The 26,718-nt window shown below is 41.0% G+C and overlaps 2 protein-coding genes across 3 annotated transcripts; both read left to right on the forward strand.

Annotated features, from left to right (window-relative positions):
• Positions 1-9,946: 9,946 nt before the first annotated feature.
• Positions 9,947-14,139, forward strand: LOC112182121 (CBL-interacting serine/threonine-protein kinase 9). Of its 2 annotated transcripts, none has more exons than XM_024320562.2 (15): positions 9,947-10,527; positions 10,897-10,959; positions 11,050-11,121; positions 11,247-11,354; positions 11,470-11,550; positions 11,802-11,855; positions 11,941-12,066; positions 12,152-12,241; positions 12,446-12,568; positions 12,708-12,815; positions 12,910-13,026; positions 13,119-13,175; positions 13,329-13,403; positions 13,615-13,688; positions 13,772-14,139. In XM_024320562.2, exons 1-15 carry the CDS (start codon positions 10,348-10,350, stop codon positions 13,776-13,778), a joined length of 1,335 nt encoding a protein of 444 aa, XP_024176330.1. In that variant the 5' UTR covers positions 9,947-10,347; the 3' UTR covers positions 13,779-14,139. The 2 variants fall into 2 exon arrangements, with proteins under 2 accessions (XP_024176330.1, XP_024176331.1); XM_024320563.2 differs by having other exon boundaries at positions 10,388-10,527; positions 11,050-11,101.
• A 2,250-nt stretch (positions 14,140-16,389) lies between these two features.
• On the forward strand, positions 16,390-18,834 carry LOC112182122 (3-ketoacyl-CoA synthase 1). Its single transcript, XM_024320564.2, has one exon. The coding sequence runs from the start codon at positions 16,938-16,940 to the stop codon at positions 18,540-18,542; it is 1,605 nt and encodes a 534-aa protein (XP_024176332.1). The 5' UTR covers positions 16,390-16,937; the 3' UTR covers positions 18,543-18,834.
• The last annotated feature ends 7,884 nt before the right edge of the window (positions 18,835-26,718 follow it).

Consider the following 26,718-nt stretch of genomic DNA (forward strand, 5'->3'; position numbering starts at 1 on the left):
ACGTTTTTACGTTTATCTTCGGTTTTCGATCTGTGAAGATCAGACCATCGGTTTTACTTCAAATTTTAGTATGATGATCGTATGACTGTCCCGATGACTTTGTGTGGTCACGGGCGAAGATCCGACCGTTGGATCTTCGTATAATTGTGAAATAGTGATTCGGAAGGCGATTCGTGAGAATCCGACCGTCGGATTTTCATGAAAATTTGTAGAGATGTTTATAAGGACGATTCAGGAAGATCCGACCGTTGGATCTTCGTGATAATTTTGGAGGATGATCCTAAGGGCGATCCGTGAGGATCCGACCGTTGGATCATCATATAATTTCGATCCGACCATTGGATCATCTTTATTTTCGAATCCGACCGTTGGATGACCTTTATTTTCGAATCCGACCGTTGGATCGTCTTTATTTTAGAATCCGACCGTTGGATCGTCGTTTAAGTTTATTTCGTGTTTCGTTTACTAAGCAAAGACCATACTTGATTAGGTACTTGACGGTTTGAGTTGACGAGTGTTCGGAATATTGATATATTCGACTTTTTAGAAGACGCAGCTGGATTAGAGGTGAGTAAACCTCACATGGTTCATATTACGAACCGAATAAATTTAATTACCTTATTTTTTTGTGGTAATTGTGTGAAAATATTTATGGAATAAATATTTGTTTTAAATCATATGGACTTGATCAACTACGGTCCATAGGTAAGTAAAATGATTTCATTATACAAATGAATTTCACGGTTTTTATACTTGAACTATAGTTGGTATTAGTAGTCATTCCTGAGCGGATGATTACGTATATATATATATATATTTACGTGGAATATATATTTTGGTTGATGTGTGATTGGCATGATGAATTGATTGAGAATTGATTGGATATTATTCAAGCTATTAATCTCCCATTTAATTGTTGAATAATGAAATGTTGATCATGAGGTGTGAAAGCTATTTTATATGCCCAATTGTGAATATGTGGAAATTATTTTAAGAAGTAAAGATTTGTCTTGAAATAATATGTCTCTTATGTGGGTGTACATATGCATATTTACAATCTAAAATTTATAAAGATTGTATGTTGTGAAATTGATTATGTCTGAAAAGTACAATTGTGAAGCCGGGTGATTACAACAACCCCGTGCTTAAGTGAATTACTGGTAAAACTGTTTTGGGTGTTATGATGACGTTAAGCCTTGGGCCCTAGTCCCTACAGATAGTGCACTATTATACTCTTAGGAAGGGTGGTAGTGGCCTTGGTATGCTGCGGCTTACCCGTGCTTTGGGATTATGGCCCTAGCACGTGGATTTATGATTTGATACCAGTCAACCTGGTTTTCCCGTGCTTTGGGATTATGGCCCTAGCACGTGGATTTATGATTTGATACCAGTCAACCTGGTTTTCCCGTGTTTTGGTATTATGGACCCTAACACGTGGATCTGTGATTTGTTACCAGTTAATCTGAAAATTCATTAAAAAGAGAAATGTACTTATGTGAAATTGATCAAATATCTATCCATGATATATTTTGAATATGTGAAGGTGTTATGTGAAATTGATCAAATATATATCCATGATATATTTTGAATATGTGAAGGTGTTGGTAAAAAGAAAATCAAGCATGCATTGCTTTAATGTTATTTCACATATTAATGCTGCAATATTTGTTGATTGTTTACTTGAGTTATAAGAATTGTAATTTAATCAATCAACAGTTCTTTCTTGTTTACTCACGAGCTTTGCAAAAAGCTTACCGGGTTTTGTGTTGTTGCAATCCCGGTACACTATTCAAATTGTGTAGCGGGTAATCTCACAGGTCAGGAGAATCAGGGCAGTGATCGTGCGGTTTAGAGTATTAGTGTTAGATTTACAGCATTTGTTTTTGTGAGGAGAATTATACTCATTTGAGCTTACAATTTGATTTGGTGAGAGTGTGCTGTAATAAGTAGCTCGAGGATTTGGTTTATGTAATATTAAGAGGTGTAAACTAGTGGTTGTTTCTGAGAGAAAAATTCAGAACGTTATTTGTATTGTTATTAGTCATGTTCCGGATTTGAATCCTTATTTCAAAATTCGGGGTGTGACAGAGGTACTCATTTTGGAGCCCGTCATTCATATGCCTTATCATGAGAATTATGACTTTAGCTTCATTGGCCTCTCTCATAGCTCTATTCGCTTCAAAAGAGGCAACTTGTTGAGGAGTAAGCACGTTCTGACCTGGCTCTTGGATAATACTTAGGATCCCATCAGCCTTAAGATGCTGGCGCACATCATGGACCCACTTGTGGTATCCTGCGCCTGTTGTCTCTAGTGGAGCGAAGCTCAACTTGTTCAGGTTACTAATCCTGAGAAACAACAAAAGATTAGGGTTAGTTTCGGAGCGAAAAAAGCTACCACGAAAACAATAAAAATTTCTGAGCGTAGTCGTTTCCAAGAAATTCGATTCCAATAGGGGTTGGATTAGATCGAAACAATGATGTTTGTGGTCGATCGTTTTATCTCAACAAACTCTAAGTTTGGAGGACTGTACAAGCTCCAAGCTTGGAGTGAGCACGAACCCCCACAGTTCGGCTTAATTTGGTCTCCCCTATGATAAAGAAAGGGGGGTAGAAGAAGGGAGGTTGCAAGTCTCCGAAAAAGAAGAAAAATTGAATTTAAAAACTCTAAAAAAAGGGGAACTTTTAGAAGAAAAAAAAATACTTCAAAATAGGTCTCCGGAAAAAGTCACTGGCGGTGACTTGTCGCAGGAGCTAACGTGGCATCGGTGCTGATGTGGCAGACCATTGCTGACGGTAGTTGACGTGGCAGGCTGAGCTGGCGTTGCTGGCTGAGCTGAGGTGGCGCTGGAGTGGGCATGGCTGGCAGTGGGTCTGTGACTTTAGTGGGCCAGGCTGTTGTCCTTTTTTTTTTTTTCTTCAGTGGGCCGCGGGCCGAGCTTTCTTCTTTCTAGGCCGAGCTCCCTCTCTTTCTTCTATGGGTTGGGCTGCATCGCTTCCTTTTTTTTTTTTTTTTGGGCTCGTCTGGGATAGAGGGAGAATTAAGGCGGTGGTTCAATGATGCAGCAATTCTGGTGGCCGGTTCGGGGGATAATTTTTCCGGTTCCCGAATTCTGGGGTAGAGATGCTGCCTGTGAAGAAATATGATGGTCAAAGGTGGATCAGAATGGTTCGAACCGGGCAGGGGATTTTCTTCTTCTTCTGGCGGCCGGTTCGCCGTCTTTCCGGCCGATTCTTGGGGTGGCGCCGCCGGTTCTGGACTCCTGGGATTTGGGGCTTCAATATATGCATCGGTGGTTGCTAGGGATTGAAGGCTACGAAATTAGGGTTTCAGGGTTAGAGCTTCGTGCTGATAACGTGTTTTAGAGAAACGGGAATTGAGAGAAAATTGCTGTGTATGCTCATTAATAATAGAGACCTCTTTATATAGAGGATTACAATGCATAGAATCTGAATTGTACAAGGAAATATTATCATACAATGAATGGATATCTCTAAGATATTCTCCGAGATTATCTCTAATTAAAACTCTATTACCACTACGTCAAGTAACCTAGAGTTTGGGCCAGACACAATTTGGATTTACTTAAACATAAATAATTTTTTTTTTTGTTGTTGTTGAAAATGTTATTCATTATGCATTTCAGCAAGCAGTACAATAATGGTCTGCTCATAAAGCCGTTATAAAAGACCATTACGCAGAGTACACTGAATAAGCACACCAAAGAGAAGTGTACCTCTAAGTACACCCATAGCACAACTACCTTTTAAAAATAATCGTAAAAATAAGAAGCTACATAACTACGAAATTAAATAAAACTACATAAGAAGCTACTAACAACTTGTTGATCTTTCCCACTCATGCAAAAAACAAAACAACGTCATATTCCTCAATTGAAGTAATCACCTCTTGAACAAGTCGGTGAGCTGTGACATGTTGGTAAATTATAAGTCCAACATTATGAAGGTCATTGGTTCGATTCTCACTAATATATGTAAGGGTGGGGTGGGCTAAGGGGGTTTTTTTTTTTTAATTAAAAAAAGAAGAAGAAGTAATCACCTCTTGAACAAGTATTAGGCCCTTATTAGTAGCAATACCAAGTTCATATGGCATCTCCATCCATTCCATATCATCCATCCTTCCTTTAGGACATCAGAATCAACCATTGAAGTCATTACCTCCTTAATTGGTTTAGTATCAACAACTGAAGTCATCACATCTTCAGTTGTCTACTACTCTTCTCCATAGGAGTATCAATCACCACCTCCTCTTCAAGCAGCTTGAGAAAACGCTTCTGACTCTTACCCTTGACATGATCAGCTTTCAAAGGAACCATAACAGGAACTTTGACTTTATTCTTTAACCCTTTGGGACACCCTAGCTTCTTCTTTTGGGGATAGATAATTAGGCGATCATCATTGTGAGGAATAGACAGGGTTAGTTCCTCGATCTTAGCCATCTCCGGTGTAGGTAATGCTAGAATTTTCTTTCCTTGACGCATCATAGGCACCTCAGTAGTCCTTTTCTGTCCACTGATCAACACATCAACATTGTTGATCTTTTTGTTGCCAATTTCAGCATCAAAAAGCCATCATGTTGACATGCTTGGATAAAAAGATCACTAGGAGATCCATTACCCAAATTGCTTACCAGATTATGTGTTAGGTCCAAAGAAGGAGGCACTTGTTTCATTTACCACTTCAATAACCTTGCAGTTTCTAAACCAGAGTTAGCAGCCTAGCTCTTGTGTTGCGCAGCCCAGCCTGCGTCCTCAGATGATAGAATCCCCTCCAAAACCCTAGGAGCCTGAGATGAAACCCTATGATTGGTCAAAACCCTAGAGCCATCTACATCAGCCCTACTGCTTCCAACAGAAACCCTAGAATTCCCTAAGTTCGTAAACAATGTCAGTCCCGCCATAGCATTCACTGGCAGCCTTTAAAGCGTCATTCTCCTTGATGAACAGACGGTTATATCCATCAGTTGGATGTTCAAACAATCCACAATCACGACATAAACCCTTGATTTTCTCATAGACATATATTGATCCACTTCAACAGTTGTAGTAAAAGAAAAGCTTTTGAAATGCCTGAATCTTTGATGAGTATCAATAACCAATCTGATCCTCTGTTTTTCGTCCTTTCTATTCAAAGCCAGTTGATCAAACCTCATAACCCTTCTAATCGCCAAGCCAACCAATGACATATTTAATGTAAATCATTCCTAAAGTTAATTTAGTTTAAAAGATGTTTTCTATAAGTTAGGAATCTTTCTAAAGCAATTTTTTTATAATGTTTTTCTTCTTCAACACCAAAGCTTCTATGGTTATCGCTCTTGTATGTAATGTCAAGTTTTTTATGAACGCTGTTCTCCTTCTTTAACATTAAGCTTTCTATGGTCAAAGTATTTTCTTGTCGGCCCTATACGATTGTGATTCTTTTGGTGTTCGATTTTATTTTCCTTCTATCCATGGATGGTAGCTATTCTTCTTCTTTTTCTTCTTCATTTTTTTTTTGTTTAGATTTCCTTCTTAAGTTACCTTTAACCTAGAAACGAACACACACACTGACACACACACACACACACATATATATATATATATATATATATATTGTATGTTGAAAAATCGCTATTGTAACCTTATTCTAAGGTAAATATTACGCAATTTTTGTAATAGATATATTAAGAGCTCAAAAATTCAGCATTTCAATTTACCTCATATATAGGTAGTTTTTCTCACCATATGTATCTCGATTATTTATACCTATAATAGAAGAAAACTAATCCGTAAATTTATATTTTTTTACTTAGGTACATATCTCAATTATAGTAATTGAAGAATATTAATTAGTAAACATATATCTCTTACTTAGGTACGTATCTCTTACTTATGGTATGCCTAGAATAGAAGAAACTTAATATGTGTATCTCTTACTTTGCTTATATCTCGATTATTTATACCAACATATTTGCTCACCTAAGGGACAGTTTTAAAGGACTGTGAGGGACAAATGCATCTAAACCACATGTATTAAATATAAAAGCAGAAATTATAACAACTTAAAACTGTGCATTTATTTTCAGCCGTCAGATTCACTTGTCCCTCACAGTCCCTTAAAAACTGTCCCTTAGGTGAGTAGGCCTTTTTATACCTACAATAGAGAATCTAATCCATAAATTTATATCTCTTACTTAGGTACGTGTCTCGATTATAGTAATCAAAGAATATTATTCCGTAAACGTATATCTCTTACTTAGATATGTATCTCTTACTTATGGTATACCTATAATAGAAGAAATCCTTAAATTTATACCTCTTACTTAGGTTATACATATCTTTTAGCTAGAATGTTTGGGAAAATTTCAAGAACATGCAGTACATGAAGTATCGACCATTCTAACTTTTTGTGAATCAACTTTTGAAACTATCAAAGCAGTACATGAATTTCAAATCTCGACCTAATTTTGGAGTATGCTGTTACATGCTCCGTTAATTAATGTGTTTACTGTCAAAATTTTTAGGGTAAATCCGTCTTTTCAAGGATGATGAAAAAGAAAAAAAAAAACCAACTAAACTGAGCATCCGTCTCTCTCTCCCTCTCCCTCGTACTGACCGCAGCCACCACACCACTTCGACTGGACCGCCACCATCAACTTTCTGCTAGCCACATCACGCCTCGAGGAGGCAGCAACCTTATAAATCGGATCCATACCTAGATCGTAGGCAAACAAGTCAACCCAGATTGGAACAATCCGATCCGAGTCACGCCACACTACACCGACCTCGTCCCCATCAGACCGCCTTCGAATCTGCAACAGCACACCACCCCGCCGGTCAAGACTGCAATTAGCGAACCAATCCCAGCCAACCTTCGCGATATCCCTCTCCTTCACCTCACCGGCAGCCATCGCGATCTATCAAGGAGCCCAGTCTCGCACCAGACCCACTCGGGGTCGATAAAGGCCCGTTCAACGACGGGTGAAGGGCTCGCCACCCTACAAGGAACAAAACTCACTCTCTGTTCTCTCAGGCGCGTGCAAGCGCGTTCCACTACAATGGGTATTTTGTGTTTTCCTTTCTGGTACTTGCTCAATAGTGCAGCGAAGAACAATACGAGGGAGTTTGGTGTGGTGGGTGTGGATTTGGAAGTGGAGGAGATGCAGTGGTCGCGGCATGGAGGAAGAGTTGGGTCTGTGGGATGGGGAGAGAGAGAGAGAGAGAGAGAGAGAGAGAGAGAGAGAGAGAGAGAGAGAGAGAGAGAGAGAGAGAGAGAGAGAGAGAGAGGAAACTGTAAAAATACTATATTACCCTTTAATAAATGAATAATTACATAAAGTTAACGGAGTCCGTAACGGCATGTACTCAAATTGGGTAGAAATTTGAACTTGAAGTACTGTCTTGATTTTAACAAAACTTGATTCACGAAAGGTTAGAATGGCTGATACTTCATGTACTCTTCTTGAAATTTTCCTAGAATGTTTTGATGAACTTTTTTTTGTACCTTCCAGATAGGTTGATTTCCCATCTCTATCTACTAATTTTATAATACTAATTACATTTTGAATTATTGCAGGTTCATCATGGGTTCAAAATTCAAATTGAAAAAAAAAATAAATGCCTAAAAGAAATTAATTAATTTTTTTATTTATCTGAAGGGGCAACATGGGCATGAAAATATAATGACAAAAGTCAGTGGACCTAGATTGATAATAAAATTACCTATGGACTGCATCCATTATGACATAATGAAATTGGACTTATATTCAAAAACCTCAAAGATAGAAATTGTGTAGAAAAGAAAGAACTTAAGTTAGATCTTAAAAAAAAAAATCTTTTGTTATTAGTTAATCAAGGGCCTTCCAATGAGAGATCCCTTTTATTGGCCAATTTGAGGGATCACTTATTAGACACATTTTTCGATCACATATTTACATCTCAAACGTTCAGTTTTTAGGTCTATATGAGTAGATCATATCTGAAAATTTTCAACCAAATTGATAACCATTAAGGCTTTCATAATTGCGATTTACAAATATAAACATGAACGGTTCAGGTTGGACAGATTCGGTTCGTCCATTGATTTAATCTAGTTTGATACCTTAATGATCATCAATTTGGTTGAAAATTTACAAAAGTGATATATACATTAGGACCTAAAAACTGTACGGTCAATATGTCAAAATACGATTGAAAAGTGGGTCCCACAAAGGATCCCTTAGTAGAAAGGCCCAGAGTAGTTAATTATTTAAATGTACATTAAGTTTAGAGGGAGCCATTCTAATGAAGACCACTAAATTGAGAATTAGTTGAGGATTTTCTAATCAACGATTTAAAAGACCCACTTTTCGATTACATTACGGCAAATCAACCGTTGGATGTTTATATATGCATGAGTAGATCACTTCTAAAAATTTTCTTCCTAATTGCTAATCGTTAAGGTGCCAAACTAGATTAAATCAATGGACGAACCAAATCTGTCAAACATGAACCGTTCATGTTTATAACTGATAAATCACAATTATGAATGTTTTAATGATTTTTAATTTGGTTGAAAAATTGCATAAATGATCTACATATAAATATCAAAATATCTAACGGTTAATTTGTGAAAATGTGATCGAAAATTGGGTAACACAAAAATCCTCAACTACTGCTTATTTTAGTGGTCCTCATTATAAGGGCACCCTAAGTTTAGATGGTTTGACAACGTTTTTATGGGAGGAACGGGCTGGCCACTATAGTTTCTTCATTTTCAAACCGAAATCAACAGTGTTAATTAGCCGTCCGCGGTGCAAAACGATGAAAAATCCAACAAATATGACCAGATATAAGCTAGATCCAACATTGAAATCTGGTTGTATTTGATCAATTCTTGTCATTATAACCGCCTATTGAATCGAATCAAAACTGACAATACAGTTTAGTGTAATTTCGATTAATCGGTGTTGGAAAGTTCACCACAATGCCTTTTATGTCATTGGCCTCAGATCGGAATAAACTGCATTATTTGTAAACTAATATAAATAAGGGAGTGAAATTCACATTTTCAATTTTAAAATCCACACTTTATGTATTCTTTTTTTAATATATTAATTTTTATCTTCTTATAATATAAATTGTAAAAACTGTTAAAATATTAAAATAAAAAACATCGTGAATTATAAAATATAAAATATGAATTTCACTCCCCTAAAAATATATTCGATTGCCGACTCGTTTAGAACCACACTCCAAAGTGCAAACTTCATTCCATGACCATCCAAATGGTCTGTGGGCACAATTCTATCATCCCACGTATTTGAAAGTTACACGATGAGTGAGCTCTATTCATGTGGAGCAACACACTCCATTCATATAGGAGAAGTTACCCGGAAGGGCCCCCCCGCCTAATGACCCAAATCAACTTCTGAATAGCCAAATATCCCCTATTTATATTTGCAGCCTTATCTGTGAGTGAGATACGTCGTGCTTTGTCTTCCCTCCATAATTAACAACCTCACAATTACATTATCATCCTCGTCTGTTTGGCTTATTATCAACAATGTCAGTAGTCTTGGACAAGAAAACAGAGGAGTTACATACCAATGCTATCGATGAAAATGGATTAGCTACCGAATTGGCTATTTGCCATTTTCGACCGTAAATTTCCAGTGAGTGCAAGAAAACCAACTCAGTTAACTTGATTCTATATACAAGGGCGGATCGATGGGGTTTCAAATTCATATTATTTAAAAAAAAAAAAAGTTATGATTATGATTCTAAATATAGCTATAACACACGTACGAGGATTATTCGCGCTCGGTACGTTATTGTCTTAATGCGGTATCGTGCGGAGCGCGAATTACTGGTGCGTGCTAATATAGGGTCAAAAATGAGTGAAAGCAGAGTCACCATCATCACCTTGTTTATGGTCAATAGGGGGAGTCCCAATCTTTTTCAGCAGGTGGGTATTTTGGGAAAAGAAGGAATGAAATAATTGATGAAATAACGACAAAATAGCGATGATGATATGCAGGCAGCCATGGAAGAAGTGGAGCTACTGCATGTGGGTGATTGGCATCGGATGAGAGCAGTACAAAATGGATTCGCATCCTCATCCTCCTCTTATGGGCCCCACACGTCCTCAACACGTTAATCATCATCAGCCTCTTCTTCTATATTCTCCTTCTTCTTCTTCCTCCTCCTCCTTAATTGCCACTCTGCTCTTTCTTTCTCTCTCTCTCTCTCTCTGTGCCACCAAATTGCCCAAACCGTGCTGAAACACCGACCCAGTAGAGCAAAGATCTCATCTTGACCGCCGGAGCTCGGACCCAGTTGGGAAAATTTGAGCCTTGATCATCGGTTGAGGATGAGTACCGCAAAGTCGCCGAGGATGAGGACCCGGGTCGGGAAGTACGAGCTGGGCAAGACTCTCGGGGAGGGCACCTTTGCCAAGGTCAAGTTCGCCAAGAACACCGAAACCGGGCAGTGCGTCGCCATCAAAATCCTTGATCGTGAGCAAGTACTCAAGCACAAGATGGTTGAACATGTATGTAACTATCTTTTGTTTGCTTTATATATATATATATATAATTATGCCTCTTCATCATCATCGTCATTATGAATATTGGATTGATTGAGCTGGTGATCATCGTGAATCATGGAAACAGAATTTTCTGGGTTTGGTATTGTTTATAGTTTACTCGTAGAAATTGGAGGCAAAGTGTGTTTTTAATCAATAATTAAGGTTTGATTTACGATAGGTGGGCCAGCATATGTGTTGATACTGTTTTTTTTTTTTTTTTTTTTTTTTTTGCTGGGAATATATGAATACTGTTTGAGTTGGTTGTAGGTTTGTAAGTTGGGCGAAAATGTAGAGATTGGTATCTGATTTTTGTTTTGGTGCTTGAATTGGTAGATAAAAAGAGAGATATCGACAATGAAGCTGATCAAGCACCCGAATGTCACGCAAATGTTTGAGGTACCATATGAAATGATATGCAATAGATTGCAGGAAATTATTCCTGATGGATTTCTGAGTATTCTTTTTTGTGTTTGTGTTTCTGCATAGGTTATGGCAAGCAAAACTAAGATCTACATTGTTCTCGAGTTTGTTGATGGGGGTGAGCTCTTTGACGAAATAGTAAGCCATTGCTGTTTGAACCTACGTGATTGGGTTGCACAAAACTCTTTTCTTTCTTTTCTTAGGACACAAGTCTTATGTTCGATATAGAAAGCATTCCCCTTACCGCCTTCTTGTTTGCCTAGGCCAAAAATGGGAGACTGAAAGAGGACGATGCCAGGAGATACTTCCAGCAGCTCATTAATGCCGTGGATTACTGTCATAGTAGAGGCGTGTACCATAGGGACTTAAAGGTTTGACAGACTTAATAACTCTGTCCCTGAATTCATTAGTTACTGGGTGTGTGCAGGGATGAAATTTTGGTGTCTAGAGTATTAATTTGACTAACTCTGACTACATCTTTTGCAGCCAGAAAATCTTCTCTTAGATTCATACGGTGTCCTTAAAATATCAGATTTTGGATTGAGTACATTTGAACAAAAAGTGCGGGTGAGTAATTTCTTTTGTTGACTCTATATTTAAGTCATATCCTGTTGTGAGATGTAGGTTAGTCACATTAGAACACAAGAACTTCCCTCTTCCTATGAGGAGTGTCTGTGATGTTGTTGTTGATCAGAATTTTTAATTATGAGCTTGTTATGTTATCTTCTTCAATACTTGCCTTTGATTTTATCCAATTCCTATAAGACCATGAGTCATATGAAATGCTCAAGCTGATACTGCATACTTTCTCGTTGCAGGAAGATGGGCTGCTTCATACTGCCTGTGGGACTCCAAATTATGTTGCTCCTGAGGTATGTACTTCTGACTTGATGAAACTAGGTAATTGCATTGGGGTTTTTATCTAATTATTTCTCAACTTTGGTGTGTATGTATTAGGTTCTCAATAATAAAGGATACGAGGGTACATCATCTGATGTTTGGTCTTGCGGGGTGATCCTCTTTGTACTTATGGGTGGTTACCTGCCTTTTGATGAACCAAATCTCATAGCTCTGTACCGAAAAGTATGTATAATCAAGCTTTAGCTTCTGCTGTTTGAAAGAAAGGAATTTCATATAACATAACAGTGCATGCTACCGTGAATTTCAGATATGCAAAGCTGAATTTTCATGTCCATCATGGTTTTCATCTGGTGCAAAGAAACTGATACACCGTATACTTGATCCAAACCCTGCAACGGTGAGCTCCAAAACCCTGTTTCTGTGCCAAAAATATTTCTTGAATCCTAGCTATCTGCACATATGTTCTTGAAAAATTTAATATCGTTGTTATATAAGCTGTGGGCATACAAATTCTGTATTATGGTGCATTTATCTCATGTCAACTTTCATCTATTTTATTGAAGAATAGCCTGAATAGATGCTCTTTCTTCACTTTATGTAGAGGATGACAATTCCCGAGATATTAGAAAATGAATGGTTTAAGAAAGATTACAAGCCAGCACAGTTTCAAGAAGAAGACAATGTAAATCTTGATGATGTGGATGCTGTTTTCAACAAATCAAAGGTAAGACTTTTAGTCACATCTCAGACATTTCTCCCAACCGTGAAGTCTGTGCTTCTCTTTATTCAGAAGATTGCTTGAGCAAATTTGATTATCTTTTGAAATTTTTCGCTTGCTAAATCAGTTTTTTCTTTGGTTGCAGGAAAATCTTGTAACAGAAAGGAAGGAGAAACCTACATCAATGAATGCTTTTGAGCTTATTTCGAGGTCACAGAGTTTCAATCTAGAAAATTTATTTGAGAAGCAGATGGTATGTAGCATACAATGTCCCTAATTTCTCTGTAGCGCTCAGAATTATTCTGATAATAATTGGTGCTTTCTGGTCATTTGGAATTCCATTATAGGGTCATGTGAAACGAGAAACCCGTTTCACTTCTCAACGCCCTGCAAATGAAATCATGAGTAAGATTGAGGCGACTGCAAAGCCTTTGGGCTTTAATGTTCACAAGAAAAACTACAAGGTAATGAGTTTTTCTCATTACTGGATATGACTTGTTGCAAGCAATCTTATAAAAATGCTACAAATCTTTGCTAATCAAAAGCCATTTTTCAGATGAAGTTGCAAGGTGATAAGCATGGAAGGAAGGGTCACCTCTCTGTAGCCACTGAGGTACAGACTTGGCAAATGTGATATGTTAAGATTTGTTTGAGTACTTGTATATTTGGGAAAAGAAAATGAAACTCTCGTGTAGGACTGGAGCAACTAGATAAAGCAAGATGTAAACATTGTTATAATCGGTCTATTTTCATCTTGTTACATAAGGTGTTCGAGGTGGCTCCCTCCGTGCACATGGTAGAACTCAGGAAAACTGGTGGTGACACACTAGAGTTTCACAAGGCAAGTCAACACTAAATTTCACTTTGAGTTTTTACGTTTCTGAAAAATTGTAGGAAAAAGGAAAGGAATCAAATATCATGATCGACTTACAAATCATGAAATGCAATAACTTTTGTCCATCATTTTTCCTTCCCTTTCTCACAAATCAAACAAGAGGATTGTCAAGGGCCGAGTTGTTATTGCTGATTCTTTTTAATCTTTTTTACTTCAGTTCTATAAAAATTTCTCATCGGGGTTGAAAGACATAGTGTGGAAATCTGAAGAAACTACTACTGAAGAATCAAGGTGATAAATCCTCTCTGTCTTAATCTCTGAGAATCGTTCTGGAATGCAGGCAAAACTGACACTTTAATTACTTGTCTGTGCAGGTCATAATAAAGTCTTATCTTTTCCGGGTCCGATTGATTCTTCTGACCAATTTTGGCCTATTATGCGTATAATGCTGAGCCATATATACAATGTATAATGGTACATGGAAGGCATGGGAAACTGGGAGCATGTGGTAATTAGTGTAGTCTGCAGTAACCAGATGTGAATCCTCAAAATTGAGGTCGGGTGCTTACCATGTTAACTAATTATATGAACCAAATCAATCAACTTTTTCGAGAACATGATTGTAGTTCATTATAGTGAAGTCAGAAATTCTTCATATGCTATTCTGTAATTGAGGAATGAACATTTCATATCTATCTTCTCCGATTTTAAGTCAATTATGCGATACGTTGCTTGGTTGAAGCATAAATTCTCTTCTTACACATTTATATCATTTTAAGCATGGCTTGATATTGACGTGGTTCTTGACGTGGTCCTTACAGGTATGTCGTGTTATGTTGTTACCTGTTAACTATGCGACACTTAGTTGGTTAAAATATAAATTCTCTTCTCACACATTATATCCTTCTAAGCATGGCTAGAAATTGGCTTTGGTCCTTACGGGTAGGTCGTGTTATGTTGCTACCTACTATCTCGGTTATTAATGGCTTGACACTCTTCCCTAAAGAAAAAAAGAGCAAGAACCACGAACTTCTGTATGAGGGAGATTATATCACTAGACCAAATTGTATTGAGCCGAATTTTTGTATTTTTTTAACAAAAGAAGAGATCATTTGTATTGCTGAAAAATACTCAACACCTAAAGTTGCCATGATGTTCTAGGGTTTTCATCAACACCCAACTACCCACGGACAAAATCTCAAACATTAAAAATGAAATTTTTCATGAAATATTATAGTACGCAATTAGAGCCCAACGCTCCTCCCACTGCTTGGAAGCTCACGGTTTCATGTTCTATTTCACTCCCTGATGGGGCTACGCTGGGGTACTCAAGAATGATTTGATCCTTACATTTGCATTGTTGAAAATACTCATTCGATCGGTCGCTATAACGTTGTAGGGTTTTCATTAGCAACCAACTACCCGTGCATATAATCTCAAACATTAAAAAATGAAAAATAATGTTAGATTAGAGATCCTTAATTGACGTAACTAGACTCATAACCCCACTCTGCTTTGCTTGGTGGACAGAAGTCCGTATCCAAGCTTCTCTTATTTATTAGATTGCTGTTCCAATTAATTTGCAAATGCCCTATTGTTAGGTGACGGTTAACAAGGTATATATAACATTGATCTTGGACCATTTGTATGGTGCAACTTGATATCATTTATTGAATTAGGTTCTTGTTAGAAGCTACAGTAGCCATTGGTCGTGGGTCACTCTTGCTTGGTTAAACATTAATTCTCTGATCAATTGCCAGTTAATTAAGACCAATCGTAATGGATATGTGATGGAGAATTGTTGAAGATGATAGCTAGGAGCACCAGAAACCAAACCCAGATTTTGTGCCTCACATACAATTCATGTACCTAGAACTTGGCACATAAGAGCGGACACACGTCTTTTTTGTGAAATAAGGCTCAATAAAACGGGTTTGTCAAATAATCTTGATAGAAAAATGCGAGATTGCTTTGACAAGAACATTCATTGTAGAGAACAAGGTCCACCCTCATTTCCGGAGAAAACGGACTAAACGAGTAACGTTTAGAGTAGGACGTGTACTTTCAGGTCTTCCCTTTCTTTGTTGCTATAACTGAAGAGTTCTAGTTGTATACATTAAGGTGAGATAATAGGTTTTAGTTGTTTATATAAAGATAGATCCATGGGAATTCATCGGGATTAAGTGCCTTTGGTTATAATCACTAGTTTAAACGAATCGAGATTTTTTTAGTTTTTGGAAATGGTTAATATGGTGGGAAAGTCAAACTTCTAAACCCTTCCAAGTTTCCAAGTTTTATAGCTGCAGTAGGTAAATAGCATGAGAGAAAATCGACAAAAACAATGAAGCGTAGCTTTCCCCTTCCCTACTAGGCTACTACTATTGCCAAATCATTAAAGATGACAACAAGATGCAGAAAGTCATTACCAAAATTTTATTGTTTCAAGTAATGAGTCCTTCGTATCCAAAAAGCTTAAACCATAGAATCAACCAGTAGCATACGTCAAATAAATTAAACTAAATTTCTCGGACGTGATATATAAGAGCACACGCACAATCAGATCGACGAGCTTCGTCTTCAAGTCTAAAAATCTCGACTTAAGAAAATGACAGTGGTTTTAAATCGCAACGAGAACGAACCATCAAAGGATAAAATGGTAATGTTTTTGTTGAGTTTGGTACACGACTTCAACCATGTTCTTCCAATTTATTGTTCCTTGATGGCTGGTCAGCCCACCAAAGCCACCACAAAGCAGTACAACTTCCCTAAACCGCCCCTCGCTTCCTTCCTTCCTCTTCCACATTGCCCTTATTAGGTTACCCTCCAAATGTTATTGACCAATAACCAGTAGAGTGGACCCTTTCTCTTTTTACCAATTTCACCCTTGCATATATGGAAATGTCAAGAATGTGCAACTCCCTGAAAACCCCCAAAAACAAAAAGAAGAAGACCCCAGATTCGAGCTCGCTTGAAAGAAACTTCCTCTTCCCCCCATCCAACACCACAACATAAACCCCCAAACAAAAAAAAAAAAAAAAAGTTGAGAGACATTTCCAAAACCAGAACCTTGGAAAAACTTGGACCCAAAATCCCTAGCATTAATTTAGTCTTATACTAAAACCTCTGGTGGTTGAGCTATCTTCCTATCCAACATCATCCAATCATCCCCTTGTTAGAGAAACTACTCCTCCATTAATTCAACACCATCATTCCAGCTTTCTTGCAGTAGCTTGCTACTTATTAATTCTCTATTTATCTTATATGCCCTGGCCATGTGGGTGCTACTGCTCTCTCTCTCTCTCTATATAACTTCCCCTATTCTTCAGGTTCACACCTCACTCTAGCTTGGCTAGCCGTGTTGGGCTTCTCCAGCTCAATCAAATTCCCAGCACCATATATACATATATATATATATATATAGAGTCTTTACCTCTTCATGGTTTCCCAGCTCAAACAGCTTGAAGACCAATAACTAGTTTTGTTTCGGGTGTTTTGACATTTTCGCAGACACACGTAGAGGAAAGAGAAAGCAAATCATTAATGGAGAGTAACAGCATAGAGATGGATAAGGAGAGACTTACTGCGGAGATGGATTTCAACAAGGACTCCTCCTCCGCCGTCATCAGAATCCGGCAGCGGTTGCCGGATTTCCTGCAGTCCGTGAAGCTCAAGTATGTGAAGCTTGGGTATGGCTACTCATGCAACCCAGCTACCATTCTCATGTTCCTTCTCATCGCGCCTCTGTTGGCGTCGGTTCTGGTACAGCTCACGGGTGTCGACATAACCCGGTTCGTCTCCGAGGTCTGGACCAACCAGGCCGTCCGGCTGGAGAGCATGGACGCCGCCACGCGACTCGCCGGTTCCGGCCTGGTTCTCTTCTTCTTAGCCCTCTACTGGTCCAAGCGGTCCACACCTGTTTACCTGGTGAACTTCTCCTGCTACAAACCCGACGAGGAAAGAAAAATGTCGAGGGATGATTTTCTCAAGATGACGGAAGAGACCGGCGCGTTCAGCCCTGACTCATATGAGTTTCAGAGACGAATAGCGAACCGGTCCGGTTTAGGCGACGAAACATACCTAACCCCAGGGATTATGTCAAAACCACCCAAATTCTCCATAGAAGAAGCCCGTTTGGAGGCCGAGGCCGCCATGGTCGGCGCACTCGACTCCCTCTTCAAAAAAACCGGAGTCAAGCCGAAAGACATTGACATCCTCATCGTGAACTGCAGCTTGTTCAACCCAACGCCGTCGCTGTCCGCCATGATCGTCAACCACTACAAGCTCAAAACAGACATCAAGAGCTTCAGCCTCGGCGGAATGGGCTGCAGCGCCGGCCTAATCTCCATCGACCTCGCCAAGGACCTCCTGAAAGCCATCCCCAACTCCTACGCCGTCGTAGTCAGCACCGAGAGCATCACCTTGAACTGGTACTTCGGCAACGACAAGTCGATGCTGCTCCCTAACTGTATTTTCCGGTCCGGCGGGGCCGCGATCCTCCTCTCGAACAAGCGCAAGGACCGCGCCCGGTCCAAGTACGAGCTCGTCCACACCGTCCGGACCCACAAGGGCGCCGACGAGCGGTCCTACCGGTGCGTCTACCAGCGGGAGGACGACAAGGGAAAGGTCGGCGTCTCCCTCGCGCGGGAGCTGATGGCGGTGGCCGGAGACGCGCTGAAGACGAATATAACGACGCTGGGGCCGCTGGTGCTGCCGTTCTCGGAGCAATTCTTCTTCTTCGTGACGCTGATCAGGAAGAAGTTCTCGAAGGCGAAGGTGAAGCCGTACATACCGGACTTCAAGCTGGCGTTCGAGCACTTCTGCATCCACGCCGGCGGGAGGGCGGTGCTGGATGAGATTCAGAAGAACCTGCAGCTGACGGAGAGGCATATGGAGCCGTCGAGGATGACGCTGCACCGGTTCGGGAACACGTCCAGTAGCTCGCTGTGGTACGAGCTGGCGTACTCGGAGGCGAAGGGGCGGGTCGGGCGGGGGGATCGGATCTGGCAGATCGCGTTCGGGTCGGGTTTCAAGTGCAACAGCGCGGTTTGGCGGGCGCTGAGGCCAGTCGCGGAGGGGGACGCGCTCGGGAACCCGTGGATGGACTCGATAGATAGGTACCCGGTCAAGGTTCCGGTTGAGCTATAGGAATGTCCACGTGGCGATAGCCAATCTCTGATTGCCATGTGGAATTATATGTGGCGGGGATTTTATTCTGCTTTTTTAGTATTATTTTTTTAGATTACTATTTCTTTTTCTTTCTTCTTTGTAATTGTGAGGGGGGTCAGACCAGAAAAAACAAAAAAAGTCTGTGCCGGGGACACTTACATTATACTGGACTTTTTTGTTAAATAAATTATTTAAAGAAAAAAAAAATAAAAGACCTGCTAAAAGAAAAACACATTATGTATGTTCGTCAAAATAACTGACGAATAGAGAATTAAAGAATTAGCAATTACACCTCAATCATCATCTACTGCTGTTATTGTAATTGATACTTTCATTGTAATTTTTTCCCTATATAAAGGGAATATCTAATGAAATGAGTAGATCAATTCTCATTTTCTATTTACACGTTATCAGCACAAGTCTCTAGACCTAGCTTCAAAAAAAAAAAAAAAACCAAAATCCTAGAAGAATTATTATTATTATTTTTTAATACCGCCAGCCCACACGACTGACACGAGTGGAGGTGTGGTTGCAGACCTAGTGCCTGCAAGCCTCCAGCCCAACCTACCTGCAACGGCGCTGCTCCCTCGCCCAATGCATTGCTGTGCACACCCAGCCTCTTGCCCAGCACACACCTCTGATCCAGCCTCCTCCTTGCATGAACCGCCTGCACAGCCTCCTCCTTGCACGAACCCATAACCCTGAACTCATATGGGTCATCCACCCAGATTCTTCTTAACATCGCTGCAGCACCTCCATCAGACCCAGACTACCAGATCGGACCTTTAGTCACTCCATCAAACTCCGGCGTTCGATCAAATTCAATTGCTCCATCAATCACTGCATTCAGACGCCAGTCGAGAATCCTGCGTCTTCCCATACAGACCTCCTCATCATCGACTAGCCAGCGATCCAGAATGGAGACGTCGCCGTTTGCTTTAGATTCCTTCCTAGAAGTCACCTTGCGTCATTGCCGTTTGCTTCGGATAAAGGTATCCAAATTGATTGTTATTTTCTTCAGCAGTCTTTTTATTTAAAAGCTTCTGTTATAAAAAAAAAAAAAAAAAAAAAAAAAAAAAAAAAAAAGGTGCGTGACCTTGCCCAGAAAAGAAAAAAAAACAAAGAGACAGCAGGCCTGCGGCCCACTGCAGAAAAGAAAAGAAAAGAAGAAAAAAGGGAGAAACCCCAGTTTTTCGCAAGCACAAAAACATCGCTACGTACGCCTATATCAACACGCGCGTGCGCTAGAATCATTCTGTTTTCTCGAAACCAAGTATATTCTCTTTTATTTATTTAACTTCATACTCTGGGAAAATGTGGAATCAGCATGCATTGTGAATTTTACATAATTATGTTTGAGCATGCTTTAAATATTTTATTGTTTATATTTTTATTATGAATTTTGAGCATGTTTTGTGAATTTTATTTACGCTTATATAATTATGCCTACGCATGCCTTTATATTATACTACTGTTTATATTTTATTTTGTGCAGGATATATTATTACTGTTATTATGTGTAGCATATATTTTGTTATATATTATTTGTGAATTTTGAGCATGTCCTGTAATTTATGTTACTACCTTTGATAATTGTTTTATTTAGTATGTTATATATAAATTGAGTTTTGCCTTGATAATGAAAATTCATGCGTATTATAAATACATAATTACCGTGAGAAGTATTTTCACATAGCATCGAAAAAGAAAGGTGATCATTTTGAATCTTGGTCTTGAAATTTAATTCATATTCTTGGAAAATAATTCATGTGGATGTCTCTATGACTGCATAATTTATATATTTTCTCTCTTGTTTATGTAGATGGCTGATCCAACTCGACTTGAATTTGACATTTTGGACTCAAAAGGTCTTGAGAACCATTGTTGAGTTTCTGTCACTTTCTGATGTGGAAACAATTTTTTCAACTGAAAAAAAAAAAGATTTAGTTTTTTTTTTCTTTCAAAATTTTGGAGAAAATTAATTGAAACTACCCCAACATAATATAATTTTTCACATAAACACCATATGTACAGTAAAACTTGTCTTTTAATTGAAATGGTTACTAGCTTGGCCTTTTTATTGATAGTACTTCCAAATTGTCGAAATTTTGTCATGAACATGGAGAATTCTTATCTATTTAGAAGCAAATAATACAATTTATGAAAAATAAACCCTTTGAACATATTCCTATTTACAATGCCAAGCATGCCATAAGCATGAGGATCTAAACCACATACAAGGGCGGAGTTTGGGCTACCTTGGGTTGTAGCTCTGGTAACTTTATTGCAAAAAAGGAAAGTTTTAAGAACAATATGTGAGGTATTGTCCACTCTGAATTAAGGTTTTTATACTTTCTAAAGCATCATAATGGTACATAGGGTTGAAATCCTGACACATAATAACTCTATTACTCTAGCATATTTTTTTAAGCCAAATTTGTCACTTTATCATGAATGTCACATGCACGCCATGCTCTTTCATTTTTCTTTTATTTCATTTTCTCTCTTGGACACCCACTTGTTGGTTGGGTTTTCAGGCTCACCAGTAACTGCTATGGACAAGGTTTCTCTCTACCCCCATCATTCCGACTTAGTCTCACACGCTTTCCTATTATGATCATCGCAACCGCCAGCTACCATCAAAACCCAACTCCTTTGGAATCTGATCAAAACAAACAAAGAAGTTGTCCAGATAAGCCATGGTGTTGAAGAACTGAGTACCGCCCATTCCATTATACTGTTGCAACATGACCATGAAACCTTCGGGACCAATCCAACCTTTTTGGTTTAGGAGGCACCAATCCTTAAAATGCATCCAACCCCGTCTGATTCCAACCCATTCTCAAAGACCCCTAAAAACCTCTCCTGCTCCCCCGCCACCCTCGTCACCTTTCCCACCACCATCACCACTGTCGAGCTGGCTCCGTCCAAGCTCCACGACCTCATTTATAGATTCCAGTCCTTGATGGAGTTAATCGACTGAGTCTAGCGGCTGCTACACTACGTCACCTTGAATCATCGCTGCCACCAAAGCTCTAGCTTGGCTGGAATTCCTCACGTGGTGGGCCAACCTTATCTCCGTTGGCAGGGCTGCCTTCCTTTTCTTCGTCAGAGCTTTCTCCTCCAATTTGAACCCGGCGTCCACCTGGTCCTTAACCCCTAATTTCCCGTCGAAAATCTCATTGACAGTGTCTGCGCCGGCGGTCATGGCCGGTTTAACAGCGGATGAGAAGAAAAAGTTGTTGAGGGTGGCACAAATGAAGGCGATGAAGGAGAGACTTCCGAAAATCTTGTTGACGGTGTCTGTACTAGCGGTCATGGTCGGGTTAATAGTGGAGGAGATGAAGAAGTTATTGAGGGTGGTGCAGATAGAGGCAGTGAGAGAGAGAGAGAGGAAGAAAGGGCAGAGAGAGAGACAGAGCACAAAAATATTAAATTATCCTTTGAATAATGAATAATGGTATAGGCTTAACGGTGTTACAGATGGTATGTACTATAAGTATGTCGGGTTTATAGAGTCAGGCACCAATGTTATAGTTTGTAAACTATAAAAACCTTATTTTGGAGTGGACAATACCTCATGTACTGTTCTTGAAATTTTTCCTTGCGTAAAAGAGAGGTAGAATTACATAAATGGTCACTGAACTATGACCCATTCAATACTTTAGTCACTCAAAATTTAACAATTAAATTCACTTGCCATCAAATCTTTTGTTAAACACCTTTAAATTTGAGAGCATTTTAGTCTAAGGGTGGTTCTAGTTGGACCTCCAAATTTGTTATTTGGACCTCCCATACTTAGTACACCTCTAATTTACTTTTTAAAATACTTGAAAAGCTAAGTAGACATCCTTATTTTCACCAAAACACCCTTGAACATGAGATACAATAATCTGTTACTCTACTTCAACCATGAGAAGAAGAATGAATCAAAATCACATGATATTGCTCTCTTATGAGTAGGTCTCTCCTCCACCAAAATTAATTAGAGGTTCTTGATCTTGATATGTGTTAGTGTTTGAGATTGAGCAGTAGCTTAATCTTGGTTAACGCAGGTCCGAGGGGCGGACTGCCACTCGCAATGTTCTTAGAGCTTCCGCCTGTCAAGTAAAATACAGAGGGCGTCAGAGGGAGACCGCGCTAGGCGGTCTTCTCTTCTCATATGCCAAGTCAGTCAATGTATTTATGTTGACAAAGTAACAGTAGGTAAGTAGCAAAATGCGTAATTAATGAGGAGAGATGAGAGAACCTTTTATAGGTGGGGAAGAGGCTGACCTCTTCCATGTTTTCGATGTGGGACTGATGTGCTTCAATTCCCAGCTTCTGGAGCTTCTGATGCTAACTTGGCGCGGAGCGTGGCGGCGCGTCAGCGGTGATCTGGGGGTGAGCCGGGGCTCAGGCGGTAGCTTGTTTGGCTGTGTTTTCGTAGGTCACACAGTTGGCGGTAGTTGGTACCCTGGCTGTATCATGAGCGTGGCTCATTATAGCTAACTATGCTTGCAAATGCTTGTGCAAGTACAAGTCCCCAGTCAAGGAGGGCAATCTTGGTTGGGGAGTTCCCTAGCGGTTCGAAGCGTTACTTCCGTTAGACTTGCAGAAGCATAATTAGCGTCAGTGCGTTGTCAACCATGGACTTACTGAGCAAACGCTTTGTACCCTTTCGGGTGGGCCCTCGCTAGGCCGCCCAGGGAGTCCCCTACTCCCCGGCTAAGATAGATTTCCGTTTGGTTGGTATATTGTTTGTTGAGGGGAGCTGCACTTAGCAGAGGGTGTTGGGTAGCGAGCCCAAACTTTGGTACCCGAGTGGCGGGGGTCAACATGCCTGATTAGGGGTGTCGTAGACTATTGACGTGTCCCCGTGTCCAGGAGGGATGTAGCCTGACTGTAACGCCGCGTAGCGGTCGTCGTCAAGACGCCTCGGGAATCGCCGTTTGCGACAGTCCCTTCGCTGAAAGTAAGCAGCAAGCAGTGTCGTTGGGACCAACTTGGTGGTGCTCCAGTGAGCGGAGGTGCGCTCCTTTGCAAGATGAAAATGGAGAAATTTTGCTAGCGGAGTTGCGCTTAGCAGATAATGCGTCACTTGCAAGATTAAAAGGGAGAAGTTTCGCTAGCGGAGTTGCGTTTAGCGGAGACTGCCTCACTTGCAAGATGAAAACAGAGCAGTTCCGCTAGAGGAGTTGCGCTTAGCGAAGACTACCTCGCTTGCAAAATGGAAAGGGAGAAGTTCCGCTAGCGGAGTTGGGCTTAGCGGAGACTGCGTCACTTGCAAGATGAAAAGGGAGCAGTTCCGCTAGCGGAGTTGCGCTTAGCGGAGACTGCCTCGCTTGCAAGATGGAAATGGAGATGTTCTGCTGGTGGAGTTGCGCTTAGCGGAGACTGCGTCACTTGCAAGATAAAAAAGGGAGCAGTTCCGCTAGTGGAGACTGCGTCACTTGCAAGATGGAAAGGGAGCAGTTCCGCTAGCGGAGACTGCGTCACTTGCAAGATGAAAAGGGAGAAGTTCTACTAGCAGAGTTGCGCTTAGCGGAGACTGCTCGATGATTTGTGACCTGCCTCTTTGATGGTTGTTTTGGCTAGACGCTTCGTCTGACGGTGTTCGACACGTGGCCGACATGTACTGAGTTAGCGTGTGGAATAACGTCTTTGCAGCACGCCCGTCTCCTCGCCATTAATGAGAGTAATCATGGATTTTGTAACCGAGGCAACACCTCGGTTAATCCGGAGAGTAAGTGAGATCGTGGGGCACGTGTAAGGTGGTCGTGCGATGTCGTTTATAAGCGGACGGCTTAGATTGTTTTGATGTTGACATAAAAGAGAAGGAAACATAGTGTTTTAATGTACTTCGAACTGAAACCATCATCTTCAAGCTTCGCTCTGATAGTTGAGAAGAAAATTCTGCAATTCTATGAGGGTATTGATCGTTGGAGAACGAAGACCTCCTGAATTGAAGACGAGCATCTTCAAGGGCATCAGAGTTTCCGTTTTTGAGGTTGGTAATCTGAATCTCGTCCCTGTTTTATTGGGTTTTTTGTTTGCTTCTGCCAGTTTCACGTTTTGGTATTTAGAGTGATTTCTGTCATTTCCCGGTGTATGTAAGGGTCTAGAATTGTGTTTGGGCTGGGTTTTAGGTGTTTGACAGAAGGTTGAGGTTTCTTGCCCTGTTAGGTGGTCAGCTGGGTTTGAGTGCGGATGTGTTTTGTTTTGGCATTTTCTAGGTTTTTTAGGAATGGGTGTTCTTGACGTTGTTGGCTATAATCTGACATACGGATAGCTTAGATCTTGTGGGAACTGACTGGTTTTGGGTTTTAGGGTTTGTGATGGCTAGCGTCGTAGAGATCTCGAGCAGTGAGGATTCCGAGTCTGATGTGTCGCTCAATGTGGCGGATAGGATATTTTTTGACTCGTTCCGTCTGTCTGCCCATGCAGGAACCTCACTGTCCGAACAGCTAGAGATCGAGCCACTACAGACCATACCTTGGGAAGTAGCAATAGGTCGTGCCGCCGTCCGGAATAGGCGTGAGGAGAGGTTAGGGAGTAACAGCGCCGTTAGCGGCTCCGCTGATAGGGGAGAGATCGGGGAGGAGATTGAGTCGGTATGGGTTCTCCACGACGGTACTCCTTTTGATGAGGCGGGTGGACCGATGACTGTTGCCGCTGTGAACCAATTGAAGCGGGTGTTCCGGCTGCCAGGCGTAGTGAAGTTGCGTCCGTCGCTGAAGGATGAGATAGCGTCAATGCTGCCAGTGGGGCATGCTGCCGTGCATGAGGCGATCTTCCGCCAGGGAGTGACATTCCCGCTACTGCCAAATCTCCAAATTTTGGTTTGTGAGTTTGGCCTCTCCTTTGGGCAGATTTGCCCTAATATGTGGCGGTTGCTGATGGCGCTCAACTCGCTATGGCACCTTTCCGGTTGCGAGGGTCCAACCGTGGCGGAGGTGCTGCACTTCTACGAATTGGTATACGTGAAGCGCCAAGGTTGCAGTGGGCAGGTGAACTTGAGCCGTCGCTAGGGGGCGCCCAAGTTAATCGAGAATTTGAAGGATTCCATGTCTCCTTGGCGGGGGACCTTCTGTGTTGCCACCGCGGGATGGGAATATCAAGCGGGGTCGAACGAGGGGGAGCCGACCTTTAGGATTAAGTCGGAGTTCCAGCCTATCCGAGGTTGTCGCTAGCGTCTGCCGCTGATCTGAGTTGCTAGCTTTTCTTGTGACAACTCGTATTTTGTTCTAACCATTTCTTAGTTTTTTTATTTTTATTTTATTTATTTTATTTTTTATTTTTTTTATAGCTGGCTTGCGTTGTAACCTGACGCGCGAGGAAGAGTGCTGCATGGCAAGGATTAGAGGCTGTTGGCGGAATCGCAACCTGCTTGACCTTCGTCTTCTCACTGGTTGGGAGCTGTTGGTCGATCAACAATTAACGCGCACTCTTGGTAACTAACTTCCGCTGATCTGTGCCTTAGCCTAGTTTGCATCAAGTTGACCTATTGTTCTTATGCAGATTCTCCGCCGGGTAACAAAGCGAGTCGTGACACTTTTGCCAAATCCATGGACCGAGCAGAGATCAACAACTTTTTGGAGAGTACGTACACCGTTGGGCTGGCGGCTCAGCAGATGACGGTCGATCCGCAAACATTGGCGGTAAGCTAGTCCGAAGCCCCAGTGGTGCTGCTGATGCCGACGGTTTGCCCGTTGTTCAAGCGAGAGCTGGTGCAGCCCAAGGGGTAGTCAGCGGGAGCAAGGCCCCTACTGCGCCTGTGCAGCTGAGGGAGAGAGCGCCAGCCACCCTGCGTGGGCCCCAGAAGGAGAGGGTGGTGCCCTCCAAGGATCCAGTGACTATTGCGATGCTGGAGCCGCAGATGCAATTGAGGCATGTCGCCGCTGGTACCGCTTGAGCGTTTCTTCAGAACAAGCGGCGACAAAACGATGGTGATGAAGAAGACGAGGCAGAGACCATCAGGGCCCCCTCCAGCAAAAGAGGGCAAAGCAGGCCCCACCGACGGTGACTGTAGCTGCTGTTGGGGAGGAACAGGAGAGCGGTCTGGACTCCTTTGGAGCGTATGCTAAATTCTTGACCGACCCTGAATGGGAGTTTCTCTTCCATCTCTGTGAGCGGCTAGGATTTGGCGAGTTGGATGGGACCGTCCGCCGTATAA

The sequence above is a fragment of the Rosa chinensis genome, chromosome 1 (genome assembly GCF_002994745.2).
Source record: "Rosa chinensis cultivar Old Blush chromosome 1, RchiOBHm-V2, whole genome shotgun sequence".
NCBI lineage: Eukaryota > Viridiplantae > Streptophyta > Magnoliopsida > Rosales > Rosaceae > Rosa > Rosa chinensis.